The sequence below is a fragment of the Phocoena sinus genome, chromosome 12 (genome assembly GCF_008692025.1).
Source record: "Phocoena sinus isolate mPhoSin1 chromosome 12, mPhoSin1.pri, whole genome shotgun sequence".
NCBI lineage: Eukaryota > Metazoa > Chordata > Mammalia > Artiodactyla > Phocoenidae > Phocoena > Phocoena sinus.
In genome coordinates this window covers 18,613,291-18,627,877 of record NC_045774.1, presented here as the reverse complement: position 1 = coordinate 18,627,877, position 14,587 = coordinate 18,613,291, and the positions used below count along the sequence as shown (strand labels likewise).

The window sequence follows — 14,587 nt, the reverse complement described above, 5'->3', positions numbered from 1 at the left end:
TTCTTGATCTTTTGTAATTGTGATTTGAACTATTATTTATAAAACAAGTTTTTTATTTTCCTTTCAGGGTGGTCATAGGAGGAAGAGGGTATAAACATACGTAGCCATTTAGTTATTGTGACCTGGAATTGAAGTATGGAAAATAATAAAATTTGAACATGACTGTATTCTAAAGTATCTTTTATTAATCTATGTTTATCTTAACAAAAAGGTATCTTTCTTTACAAGCATTCTATAATTAAACATTGTGATGGTCTTTTAAAATTATGTGGCACTAACACAGTAAACTCAGTAAAAATGTCCAATATACATCATTTACATGCAGTGACAAAAAAATACCAAATGCAATAATAATTCAATGCCCTATGATGAGGTTTCAAAAATTATTTGTGTTTATGTATACATAACATTTCATTTACTCATAAATTTAAAGGAGACAACTAACCAATGTATTAATATCAGTGAAAATTATTATAACCTTAGTCAAATTATGTTTTAGATATGTAATGTTGAACATTCATCCTTGTGTATTTTTATGTAACAGCTTTATTGAGATACAATCCACGTACCATACAATTCACCCATGTAAAGTATGCAGTTCAACAGTGTTTAGCAATCAAAGCATTCTGTATTGAAATATGTAATCACTGATCAGCTGGAAGCAGATGATACTTGTTAAACTGGTATAACAAAGTTCTTATGGCTACTTAAAACTTTTCCTTTGTAGGAATCCAGATAGCCCCTTTGAAATTTTTTTTCTGAAAATCAAAGTGTGAGAAGGGAGCTACTATTGCTATTTTTTACTGTGGTAAATTATACATAACATTTAGCATTTTAAGCATTATAAATGTACAATTTAGAGACAGTATGTATTTTTACAATGCTGTGCAATCATCACCACTATTTATTTCCACATTTTCATCATCCCAAATAGAAATTCTGCATCCATTAAACAATATTTTCTCATTCCCCTCTCCTCCAGGCCCTGGTGGCCTCTGTTACACTTCTTGTCTCTATAAATTAGATATTTCCTGGTACTTCATGTAAGAGGAATCATACAATATTTGTCTTTTTGTATCTGGCTTATTTCACTGTGTATTCTTTTGGGTCGTTTCACTTAAAATTAGAAGAGAGAGTAGCTAAACACCTGTGACTTTAAACCTGTCTTGCCCTACGTCATCCATAAGGAAATAAAGAAAAAGTCATATAACCACTAAATAAGGCAGTATGAGTTCAGTTACAGGTGTCATAAAAAGAAAGCATTTTTCACCCTATTGTTCCTATCTACCTGGGAAAGTTATACTGTTCCTTGAATCTTGAGTTCAAATGTCACCTTCTTGTGAGGACATCCCCCAAGCAAAACTAGTCACACTTTCCTTTCTGGTCCTAGAGCATTTTAAACATATTACATTTTATATTTGCCTATATGCCGTCCCTCACTAGTCTGTAAGCAATTCAATGGTATAGATATAAGCCATGTGTTACAGATCTTTGGGTTCACAATGCTTGCGTCACTGCTGAAATATTTCTTGGGGGAAGAAATGAATTCAAACTAAAATTTCACATGTAAAACCAAAGTTTAAAAAAATATTTGAGTTCACAATCATTAATTTTATCGTTTACCTCAAGCTTTTAATAATGAAATAATATGTATACAGGTAAGTGTATAATGATTTTATTAAATAAATTATTAATTAGCTTTATGTTAAAAAATAGATCTTTAAACAGGAGTAGGAGTAATATGGTAATTGGAAGTATAAGATCACTGAGGATATAAGGATAAAAAATAATTACTAAAGTTACATTTGCAGAATTTGCATTATGACTGTATTAAGTTATGTAATCAGGTCCAAACTTTCCATGATTGTGTGTTATTTTGGTTTTGCTATTTGAAACGCTTCAATTTACTGCATTATGTAGGATGGGGCACCCTAGAATGTGCTAAAAGACCTCATAAATAATCATACTAGTGATAGAGATATAGGCATGCTATAATTACATTAAACAAAATAATAAGGTAAAACGCTCAGACAGAGTAGTATTGAATACCAGTATGTCAGTCATTAGATGTAAAATGCTAAAATAAAATTATAAAACAGTAAATAATAATGTCAGCAGTGTACAATAATGTATGAGAAAAAATAGTGTTAATCACTGATAATATATTCCTTTCTTCTCATCTTTAGGGTTGCTGGAGAAAGATAACTGTTGATGACTCTCTGCCTTTTGATGAAGAAAACAATCTATTGCTTCCAGCTACAACCTATGAATTTGAACTTTGGCCAATGCTTTTGTCTAAAGCTATCATTAAGCTGGCAAATGTGGAGTAAGTAGAATAAAAAATTATCGCTCACTTGTATAAAAACGAACAGGCAAACAACAGCAACGACAACTATACTTCTGTATTGCATAGTTTTATTTTTCAAAAACTCAATTTTAAGAAGCCTTTTCTCCAAACAGTGTAAACTTTCTAATATAAAAATAAATATGCCAAAGCCACTGATTTGAAATATTGCATTAGCCCACAATAGGACAAAATTCCTCCAAGAAAAATACTAAAAACTTATTCTACATCCAGTGTTTCCTTATAACGAATGGAAAGTCAGTCATGGAAAATTAATCTTCAGCTTAATGAGAGAAAGAAGTTGTTTTGTAGGGAAAACTATTGGTTCATGTAAATACTGAATAATGTACACTGGAATCCAGTTAAAGTTTTAGGCTCTGTACATGCAGCAATCATTTACTAATCTTGAAGCCCTGAACTCTTCTGAAGGATGTCAGTGTGCTCCTCATACTTTTGGTAACATTGTTCCTTTTTATACATTCAGGATGAAAACTACTCATGTTTCCTTCAATATTCTTGTGAAATCTGCTTGTGTCTTATATACCAGCATGACTTGTAAACTGCAGACATGTATGGGACATGTCTGCTATGTTTATTCTCTTAGCTTCCACTTGTAGAGACCTGTGGTCCTTCCGTTCTGGCCTGAATGATGCAAAAAAATCTTTGATGCCTGACTTGCAAATGCATGGCAGCTGTGTGTCTCTGCTCAGTGGGAGAATTCTCACACACAGTGCACCAGCTTGAATTTGACACCCTTCCCCCTCCTGCAGTGTGTCACCGCCGCTCCTTTAAGAGGCCACTCCAGCCATTTGCTCAAAGCTCAGCCCCCTCCCCTTCTATTATTACACATAGCACTGTCAGTCAGTAGCCTGGTCTGATTTTTTGTGGATTTTCATTTAGCTCAGCTTCCTTTTTCTCTCCCAAAGCCACACAACGAAAACAACCCCTCCTACTGCCATCCTTTTCATCTCTCTTTTCTCTTACCAACCCTCAATTTTCTATTGGAAATTTGTTTTACCCAGCTTGCAACACTTAATTTCAATCATTTTTAAAAGCTCAGCTCAGATCATTTTAGGTAGCTGAATACTACTAAGTGTTCAAAATAGTGACAACTATGTTTGTTTATTTTTGAAAGAAAATAATGTTCTTAATTCTCAGACCTAACTTGAAGTTCTGAGAATTAGAGCTGCAAGGCCAGTGAAGCAGTAAATGTGTGACCTGCATAATTGGAGTAGCATTTTATCTTTCTTAAAGCTACAGTTCAGTAGAATTTTGTAGCAACTTGAGTAATAGAATTATTGTTATTTTTGAAAAATAAATCCAACTTGAAAATAAAGGACCAGACTTAATGTAAGACATTTCTTAGGCTTACCAGTGGAAATCACTACATGGTCCAATTTATATTCGTCCAAAAGTTTTTCTCAGATTTTATAGTAGATAGTAAATATTTTATGGGAGTTTTAGCTTTCTACCTTAAAAAATCAATATTTAGTAGTTATTTAAATACCACTAGGAAATATGCAAAGGAAAAAGAGTTACTTTTATGGGGTTTGCACCGTCACATCCTGAATGTTAATATGATTATTCAAAGAGGAGTTTAGACTGTGAATTATCCCACTAGATATTAGTTATCTTTGAGATATGTAGACATATCACAATTTATAATCTGTAAACAAGAAGCCAGTGTAAGTTTTTAAATGATGGAGCATGTGACTAAGATAGTAAGATTTCTTTCTGAAGAAAAAGACATGTGTGCTGGTCAATACCATCAGTCATCACCGTTGGCATAAGGTGGACTGAAGCTCTGATTCCTGAGCAAAACATAGATATGGCATTTGCGTGTGTTAATGAAAATAGACTAATCACTTCAGAAAAAAAAAATTTAACAAAAGGATTAAAATGAGAAGAGCAATATTTGATCAATCACGGCCTCATTTGACTTTATGCTATGGTGGCAGATCCACTCTTTTCTACAGGATAGAATGGATGTTTCTGGTTCTCTGAAATTATCTAAGGATTTGATTAAAGATGTCTGATGCCCATCTTGTCCTGCCATGTGTGAGACTGACTTAATACACAGCCTCATAGGAATCTTAGAATAATTACCGAAACTAGAAAGATGAAGGACACTGCCCTATTTTTAAAAGACCATGATAATATATTGAATATATAATATATCATCTATATATATTTCCCGATATATAATATGTATGGATATGTTTATGACGTAAATGCTTTATATATATGACATTTTAAAATAAAGCTTGTGGGCTTCCCTGGAGGCGCAGAGGTTAAGAATCCGCCTGCCAATGCAGGGAACATGGGTTCGAGCCCTGGTCCGGGAAGATCCCACATGCCGCAGAGCAATTAAGCCCGTGCCACAGCTACTGAGCCTGCACTCCAGAACCAGCGAGCCACAACTACTGAAGCCCACGCACCTAGAGCCCGAGCTCCACAACAAAAGAAGCCACTGCATTGAGAAGCCTGAGCACCGCAACGAAGAGTAGCCCCCACTCGCCGCAACTAGAGAAAGCCCGCACGCAGCAACGAAGACCCAATGCAGACATAAATAAAATAAAATAAATACATTTATAAAATAAAGCTTGTAAGCATGTTTTGTAATAGATATGAAATTTTATCTTTGGATCTATTTAAGTGCCTTATCAAAACAAGTCATCTGACTGTTGGAAAATAATATTCTTGTGCTCTAATGTATAACCAGTAGGACCCCTACATTTATTATTATATCACTGCTTATTAGAGATTCCTGTTTTTTATAGACCTCTCTCTGTTTTCAAATGTTATTGACCATACTATTGTGTATTTGCTTTTTTAGCATCCATGTAGCGGAGAGGAGAGAACTGGGAGAGTTCACAGTGATTCACGCACTCACAGGATGGTTACCAGAAGTCATTTCTCTCCAGTACGTTTGACCATTAAGTACTCATATATTTTTTTATCTCTTCCCCAGTAAGGTTTCTTTAACTAAAATATTCTTAGTCTTTAAGAAAATTTTAAAAATTGTCACATTTTACAAAATGTTTGGAGAATGACATGTTATAGTATTATAAAAAATTCCTTGAGAATACCAGGATAAATTCTGTTTCCTTATATATAGTAAATTTAATCCTTAAATATCTGAATTACAAATATTAAAACAATGTTAATTATTTATTATGATAAAATATTTACAGGTGTCCCTTGCTACTTATACACTTATTCAATACAGAAAAGTACAAGCGACTTTTAATTAGCTACCCATACTAGGGAATGAATAATATTAAAATACATATTGGCCTTAAGCACTTTAATATATTATTCTAATTAACACCCACAGTCCTGAAAAGATTATCTTATTTAATTTTCCATATGACCCTATCAGCTAGGTGTTATATGTCATTAGAAATGAGAAAACTGAAGCTCAGAGTGGTTGAATTCCCTAAAGCTGTGTACATTGTACCTGGAGGTAATATTTGAATGTAAATCTTTCTGGGTCCAAAGCCCACAGTCTTTCTCTCATATGATTCTAGATATATAGATATTGTTTGTCTATGTTCAAAGAGAGAGGATTTAATTTAATACTTAAAATTTCACAAATATTTTTTGTTTCATGAATAAATGTTATAGCCACATAATTTGATTATATTACCATTGATACTGGAAATTAATCAGGTTAAGTACATAGAAAATAATTATATCAATAGATCTGAACATGCCATCAATCCAGATGCTGAGTTTTATAAGAAGGTCAAATCCACAGTACAGTTATCAATTTGGATCATCTCTGATCTTTGGTGTTAGAAAGCTACCATTCCCGGTGTCCAGGTTAAAGGAGACTGAAGACAAGTCCTAGTAACTTGGATTCTACCACCTAAAGCGTCCTTTCAGCAGGATAAACTAGCCATTGTTTGGTTCAAAGAAAATATATTTGCAGGGAAAAAAATGGGAGGGTAGACAAACTCCTCTAAGGACCACTTTCCCGAAAGAGAGCTGATTTTGCTTTTTACCTTTGGGAAAGGTCCAGATAGCACCCTTTTAGATCGTCTCTTGGAAAATCCTTGTCTGATATCTAAGAGAAGAGGATATTTATTGACATGATATGGTCAATGTTAGTGGAGAGAAATAAAAAGAGAATGGGGTTTATAAGTATGGACTTTTCTAAATTTTTATCTTCAGTGTTGATGGAATGCTTAAAATTTTGCCTTAATTTTCCCTGCAATAAACATACCAGAGACATGAAAACATCAGAAGTCTATCAGAGGGTGGTAAAGAAACAGGAGATCAAAATGATTTGTGACTAGAAAAGTAGTAAATTAAAACTTGGGAATTGTCTCTTGCTAGAATCATACAGTGAAATCATACATGAAAACTGAAAACACTATTCATATACTTTCATGATTATAAGACCAGTTTATTTCTTTTGTTTTAAAGACTTTTTATTTTTTGATATAGACCATTTTTAAAGTCTTTAGTGAATTTGTTACAATATTGCTTCTGTTTTGGTTTTCTGGCCATGAGGCATGTGGGATCCTAGCTCCCCAATCCCGCACCCCCTGCATTGGAAGGTGAAGTCTTAACCACTGGACCACCAGAGAAGTCCCAAGACCAGTATAATAATTAAATGATAATTTTGAAGGATTTTAGATGCTCAATTTGCATCAATTTATGGTTGCTTATAAAATGTCTATGAAAATGATATAAGGGGAAAAAGCTTGAGCTTTGGTGTCAGAACTATATAGCTAAACTTACATTCTTATAATTCCAATTTCAAGCTGTGTGAATTTTGCAAGTAATATAACATTTTGGGGCCCTAGTTTTTTCATATGTAAAATGCAAGTAAAAACGACCTGTCTTATAGGGTTGTTCTCAGGATTGAGTAGGTAAGAGTGTCAGAAAAAGTAACTGATGTATGGTAGAGACATAATTAGTACAAGTTTCTTTCCCCCTAATGAGTATCACTATATTATTTAATATTATATAGATATATGTATGGTAGTTAATAATCAACCTTTGGAAACAGAGAAAAGTCTAAAAAAATGAGACTGACTCAGATGTTCAAGTTTATCATTTTACTTCTAAATGTACCCAGAAAGTAAAAGATATATACTCTCTTTGATTTATGTCATGATTTGTAGGATTTTTTGTTATGAACATTCTGCTACACTATGCATGTAATTTAAAATTACAATTACACTATAAAATCACAGCGTTAACTCATGTGTATATAAGTGTATAATTTTAAATGAAAAGAATGTCATGGAACAGTATAATAGTGATTGTCAAGAAATGTTTAATTTGAAATCACCATCTGCCAAGGATGCAGGTGGAGGTCAGGTATGGCTTCATGGAGAAAGTTCTGACTTGATCTGAGCCTTTACCATTGACTGGGTTTGATTTGAGGGGACGGAAGGAAAGGGACAGGGAAAGCAGGAGAACAACATGATCAAAGCCATGGCATGTTCAGAAGTGGGATGTCTCTCTTCCTACAAAGGATTCGATTGTGCAGAGACAGCCCCTGAGGGGCTTCACCAGTCATGGTCATGGTTTTACAGAGGTCCAGGAGAATTAGAGTACTCAAGTTTCATACTTGTGTTCACTACTGACTTTTTCCATATGAAAATCAATTAGGGTGAAAAGTGTTTTGTGACATCTTCAACAGACAGCCTTTCCCTTCCCTCTCCCATAGAAGTACCAAAGGGAGACATTGCTCTATTTGCAACTGTTGACCTGCCTCTTATGTTTTCCTACAGTTAGCACTGTTTTATCATTTGGAAAAAAAAAAACACCTTCTAACTCTCTGTATTATACTAGAAATACAGAGTGGCTATTAGAAGTCTGACAATTTCAAATGAAGAGATGATGCTTTTCTCCACAAATTTCTCTGATCTTGGTGTAATTCATTTGTGAATAGAGCACTCCACCACCCCATATTTAAGTCTAACTGTCCAAGATGTTGTATAGTCTCATCCTTTGGTGTATGAATATTTCTTTTTCATAGCATAACATTTTTTACATTGTAGGTGGGAAAAAACACAGGGGTTTTGGATTCAGAAAGATCTATTTTAATCCTGATTCTATCATTTGGTAGTCTATCATTTGTGACTGCATAAAATCTATAACCTCTTAAACTTCAATTAGGATTGTACTACCTATGTTGCAGAGCTGTTATGGGATTAAATGCAAAAATGAAAACTGTCTTGGCAACCACTAGCTGGCCACCCACATCTTCATTCTGTTTCTCAAATGTGCTAAACTCATTGTCCCTTAGGGTCTTTACATGAACTGTTCTTTATTTATGCCTGGAATGAACGTCCATCAGATATTTATTTGGTTGGATATGTCATAACATTTAGATATCACCAAGCTTAACTATCAGCTCCTCAGATAGGCCTTCTCAACTATCCCATCTAAATTATTTCTTTCCCGAATGACTCCATATCCCATTGTTTATTATTTTGTTTTCATCTTGAAAGTTACAGCTGCCTGTTATCTTCTCTCTCTCTCTCTCTCTCTCTCTCAGTTGTATCCATCCACTGGGATGGTAAGATGCATGAGAATAGGGACCCTTGTTGTCTTTCTCAATGTTGAGACTTCTGTGCTTAGAGAAATGACACTGAATGGCCATTACACTGTATGTTCTCAATAAATGTTTGTTGATAGAGTAATTTCAAAAATATTTTAAAAGGCTAAACTAGAAGTTTGTAAAAGAGTCTTTGGGAATCCAGGACAGGAATATATAGCTTAATTTCCCTAGAAAGTAATGCTTAAACTGACCTCAAAGGATTAGTTGAAATTAGTGCAGCTTATTGAGGTAGGAAAGCCAACTCAGAGAAGAGAGAATAGCCTGAAACTACAAGGGAGCAGGGTGTAGTCCCAGAAAGGCACATTGTTCTGCAGGACTAGATTATGTGCTGGGTTCTGGAGGATGGATGGGTATGGGGTGGAGAGGTATGCAGGAACCAAACAGAGAAAGTTAAGAAATCTTCACAACAGAATGTCACTGAGGGATTTTAGACAGGAGGATGATCTTATCAGACTTGTGATTTTGGAGGATGGCTCAGGACTGGAGCAGGGGAACTGGTTTGTGCAGTATTGCAGAAGTCTTTGCCAAGGGCTTCTACAGAGAAAGTGGTGATAGGAATGGAGAAAGGAGATTAATCCTTTGTCAGTTGCTTCATTTGCAAATATTTTCTCCCATTCTGAGGGTTATCTTTTTGTCTTGTTTATGGTTTCCTTTGCTGTGCAAATCTTTTAAGTTTCATTAGGTCCCATTTGCTTATTTTTGTTTTTATTTCCATTACTCTAGGAGGTGGGTCAAAAAGGATCTTGCTGTGAATTATGTCATAGAGTGTTCTGCCTACGTTTTCCTCTAAGAGTTTTACAGTGTCTGGCCTTATATTTAGGTCTTTAAGCCATTTTGAGTTTATTTTTGTATATGGTGTTAGGAAGGGTTCTAATTTCATTCTTTTACATGTAGCTGTCCAGTTTCCCCAGCACCACTTATTGGAGAGGCTGTCTTTTCTCCACCGTATATTCTTTCCTCCTTTGTCAAAGATAAGGTGACCATATGTGCGTGGGTTTATCTCTGGGCTTTCTATACTGTTCCACTGATCTGTATTTCTGTTGTTGTGCCAGTACAACACTGTCTTGATTACTGTAGCTTTGTAGTATAGTCTGATGTCAGGAAGCCTGATTCCTCCAGCTGCAATCTTTCTCAAGATTGCTTTGGCTATTCGGGGTCTTTTCTCCAAAATATACAAGCAGTTCATGCAGCTTAATATCAAAAAAACAAACAAACCCAAAAATGTGTGGAAGACCTAAATGGACATTTCTCCAAAGTAGACATACAGATTGCCAGCAAACACGTGAAAAGATGCTCAATATCACTAAACATTAGAGAAATGCAAATCAAAACCACAATGAGGTATCACCTCACGCCAGTAAAAATGACCATCATCAAAAAATCTACAAACAATTAATGCTGGAGAGGGTGTGGAGAAAAGGGAACCCTCTTGCACTGTTTGTTGGAATGTAAATTGATACAGCCACTATGGAAAACAGTATGGAGGTTCCTTAAAAAACTAAAAATAGAACTATCATATGACCCAGCAATCCCACTACTGGGCATATACCCTGAGAAAACCATAATTCAAAAAGATACGTGTACCACAATATTCATTGCAGCACTATTTACAATAGTCAGGATTGGAAGCAACCTAAATGTCCATCAACAGATGAATGGATAATGATGTAGCACATATATACAATGGAATATTACTCAGCCATAAAAAGGAATGAAATTGAGTTATTTGTAATAAAGTGGATGGACCTGCAGTCTGTCATACAGAGTGAAGTAAGTCAGAAAGAGAATAACAAATACTGTGTGCCAACACATATATATGGAATCTAAAAAAAAACGGTACTGATGAACCTAGTGGCAGGGCAGGACTAATGATGCAGATCTAGAGAACGGACTTGAGGACGTGGGGGGGAAGGGGAAGCTAGGGAGAAGTGAGAGTAGCATCGACATATATACACTACCAAATGTAAAATAGATAGCCAGTGGGAAGCTGCCCCATAGCAAAGGGAGATAAACCCTGTGCTTTGTGACCACCTAGAGGGGTGGGTTAGGGAGGGTGGGAAGGAGGCTTAAGAGGGAGGGGATATGGGGATATATGCATATGTGTAGCTGATTCACTTTGTTATACAGCAGAAACTAACACAACATTGTAAAGCAATTATACTCCAATAAAGATATTTTTAAAAAATAAAAGAATGGAGAAAGTGTTGTCAATTGCCGTAGGAGGAGGTAGGATCTAAGGGACATACTTTTTATTTGATGAGAGTTTCATGGAGAGAGACTTGGTCATTCTCAGTTTTCTAACTTGACTGAAAACTAGAAGATGGTGGCAGGATGTTTTAACTGATTGATTGATTTGTTTGTTTTTGATTGCTTTTCTATAAATTAATTTTATTTATTTATTTTTGGCTGCGTTGGGTCTTCGTTGCGCTGCGCGGGCCTCTCATTGCAGTGGCTTCTCTTGTTGTGGAGCACAGGCTCTAGGCACATGGGCTTCAGTAGTTGTGGCACGGGGGCTCAGTAGTTGTGGCTCGCAGGCTCTGGAGCACAGGCTCAGGAGTTGTGGTGCATGGGCTTAGTTGCTCCGTGACATGTGGGTCTTCCTGCACCAGGGCTTGAACCCGTGTCCCCTGCATTGGCAGGTGGATTCTTAACCACTGCACCACCAGAGAAGTCCGAGTTGTTTTGTTTTTGGATAGATGTCTATTAGGTGGTTGTACACAACCTCTTCTCTTCTGGAGAGAGGTTTGAGCTGGAGCTAATGATTTGAGGGTTACATAAAAGTACAGGTGAACCTAAAATATGGTTGTGCTTATTAACTCACTGAGGAAAGGCTATAGACTATCAAGAGCATATTGAGGAGAACTCTGGGGAAGCACCCCTAATTGGTCAGCAGTGAGCAGAGGAAAGGGAGTGTTCAAAGGAGTCTGCAAGTGATTTCTATAATAATAGAAACTAGAAAAGAATGATGTTGTAGAAGCCTCAGGAAAGAGATTAGAGAAAGTAAAAATATTGTTAAATTCCACAGAGAAGTAACATAGAGACCATTTATCTAGATGATAACATATAGGAAAGTGCCTGGCACTTAACAGATGCTCAAATACATATTCTTTCCGTGTCATGTGTGTGACATGCCTCTCTCCCCTCCCAGACTGAGTGAGCCTTGAGACTAGGGCCATATGTTTGGTCTCTTCGTTTATTTTGGTTTCTTTGCTTGTTTATTTATTTTTATTGAGATGTAATTGACATATAACAATATATTAGTTTCAGGTGTACAACATAATAATTAATATTTGCATATATTGAGAAATGGTCAACACAAATCTAGTTAACACCCAGCACCACACATGGCTATCTTTCTTTTTCTTGTGATGAGAACTTTTAAGACCTACTCTCTTAGCAACTTTCAAATATACAGTACAGTATTGTTAACTACAGTCACCATGCTGTACATTACCACCCCATGACTCATTTATTGTATAACTGGAAATTTGTACCTTTTGAACACCTTCACCATTTTGCCCAAATCCTACCCCTTGCCTCTGGCAACCACTAATCTGTTCTCTATATCAGTGAGTTCATTTTTGTTTGTTTTGCTGTTTGTTTTTAGATTCTGTATATAAGTGAGATCATACAATATTTGTCTTTCTCTCTCTGACTTATTTCACTTAGCATAATGTCCTTGAAGTCCATCCACATTGTTGCAAATGGCAAGATTTCCTTCATGTTTTGTGTCTGAACAATCTTTCATTGTGTATATGAATACCACACTTTCTTTATTCATTCATCCATCCGTAGATACATACGTTGATTCTATGTCTTAGCTATTGTAAATAATACTGCAGTGAACATGGGAGTGCATCTGTTTTTTTGAGTTAGTGTTTTCCTTTCCTATGGATAAATACCCAGAAGTGGAATTGCAGGATTATACAATAGTTTTATTTTTAATTTTTTGAAGAAACTTCATACTGGCTGCACCAATTTACATTCCCACCAACAGTGAATGAAAGTGCCCTTTTCTCCACATCCTTGCCAACACTTGTCATTTCTTGTCTTTTTGATGATAGCCATTACAACAGGTGTGAGGTGATAACTCATTGTGGTTTTGATTTACATTTACCTGATCATTAGTGATGTTTAGCACGTTTCATTGTACCTGTTGGCCATCTGTATATGTTCTTTGGAAATATGTCTATTCAGATCCTCTGCCCATTTATTAATTGGATGGTCATTTTATTGAGTTAAATTAGTTCTTTTTATATTTTGATATTAACCCTGTATTAGATATATAATTTGCAAATATTTTCTTCCATTCAGTAGGATGTCTCTTCATTTTGTTGTAGGTTTGTTTTGTTTTGTTTTTTTGCAGAAGCTTTTTAGTTTGATATAGTCCACCTGTTTATTTTTACTTTTGTTGTCTTTGCTTTTGGTGTCAAGTCCAAAAAATTATCACAAAGACTGATGTCAAGGAGCTTAACATCTATGCTTTCTTCTAGGAGTTTTATGGTTTCAGGTCTCACTTTTAAGCCTTTAATCCATTTGGAGTTAATTTTTGTGTATAGTATAACAACGGTCAAGTTTTATTCTTTTGCATGTGACTGTCCAGTTTTCTCAGCACCATTTATTGAAGAGAATGTACTTTTCCCCATTATATTCTTGGCTCCTTTGTCATAAATTAATTGACCATATATGCATGGGTTTATTTCTGGCTTCTCTATTCTATTCCATTGATCTATGTGTCTGCTTTTATGCCAATATCATCCTCTTTTGACTACTATGGCTTTGTATTACAGTTTGAAATCAGGAAGTGTGATGCCTCCAGCTCTATTCTTCTTTCTCAAGATTACTTTGGCTAATCAGGATCTTCTGTGATTCCATACAAATTTTAGGATTGTTTATTCTACTTCTGTGAAAATTATCATTGGAATTTTGATAGGGATTGCATTGAATATGTAGATTGCTTTTGGTAGTATGGACATTTTAACAATATTAATTCTTCCAGTCCATAAGCCATGTATATCTTTCATTTATTTGTGTCTTCTTTAATTTCTCTCATTAATATCATAGTTTTCAGTGTACAGGTCTTTCACCTCCTTGGTTAAGTTTATTCCTAGGTCTTTTTGCTGCAGTTGTATATGAGATTGTTTTCCTAATTTCTCTTTTAGATAGTTCATTATTAGTGTATAGAATGCAAAAGATTTCTGTATATTGATTTTGTATCCTACAACTATACTGAATTTGTTTATTCTAACAGCTTTTGGGTGGAGTTTCTTAGGGTTTTCTATATATAATATTATGTCATCTGTAAATATGACTGTTTTCCTTCTTCCTTTCTGATTTAAAAGCCTTTTATTACCGTTTCTTGCCTTATTGCTCTGGCTAGACTTCCAATACTGTGCTGAATAAAAGTGGTGAGAGTGGGCATCCTTATCTTGTTCCTGATCTTAGAGAAAAGCTTTCAGCTTTTCACCATTAAGTATGATGTTAGCTGTTGGCATGTCATATATGTCTTTTATTATATTGAGGTGTGTTCCCTCTAACCCCATTTTGTTGAGCATTTTTATCATAAATGGATGTTGAATTTGTCAAATGGTTTTCTGCATCTATTGAGATGACCATATGATTTTTGTCCTTCATTTTTTTTACTGTGATGTATTACACTG

At 35.2% G+C, this 14,587-nt stretch overlaps 1 protein-coding gene across 4 annotated transcripts in view; it reads left to right on the top strand.

Moving 5' to 3' along the window:
* Window positions 1-14,587, top strand: part of ADGB (androglobin) — a 143,319-nt gene that overhangs the window by 19,752 nt on the left and 108,980 nt on the right. For all 4 annotated transcript variants that reach the window (XM_032651183.1, XM_032651180.1, XM_032651182.1 and 1 more), the window contains exons 6-7: window positions 2,187-2,326; window positions 5,181-5,267. In XM_032651183.1, the coding sequence (XP_032507074.1) occupies window positions 2,187-2,326; window positions 5,181-5,267 (227 nt within the window). The remainder of the gene's footprint in view (window positions 1-2,186; window positions 2,327-5,180; window positions 5,268-14,587) is intronic.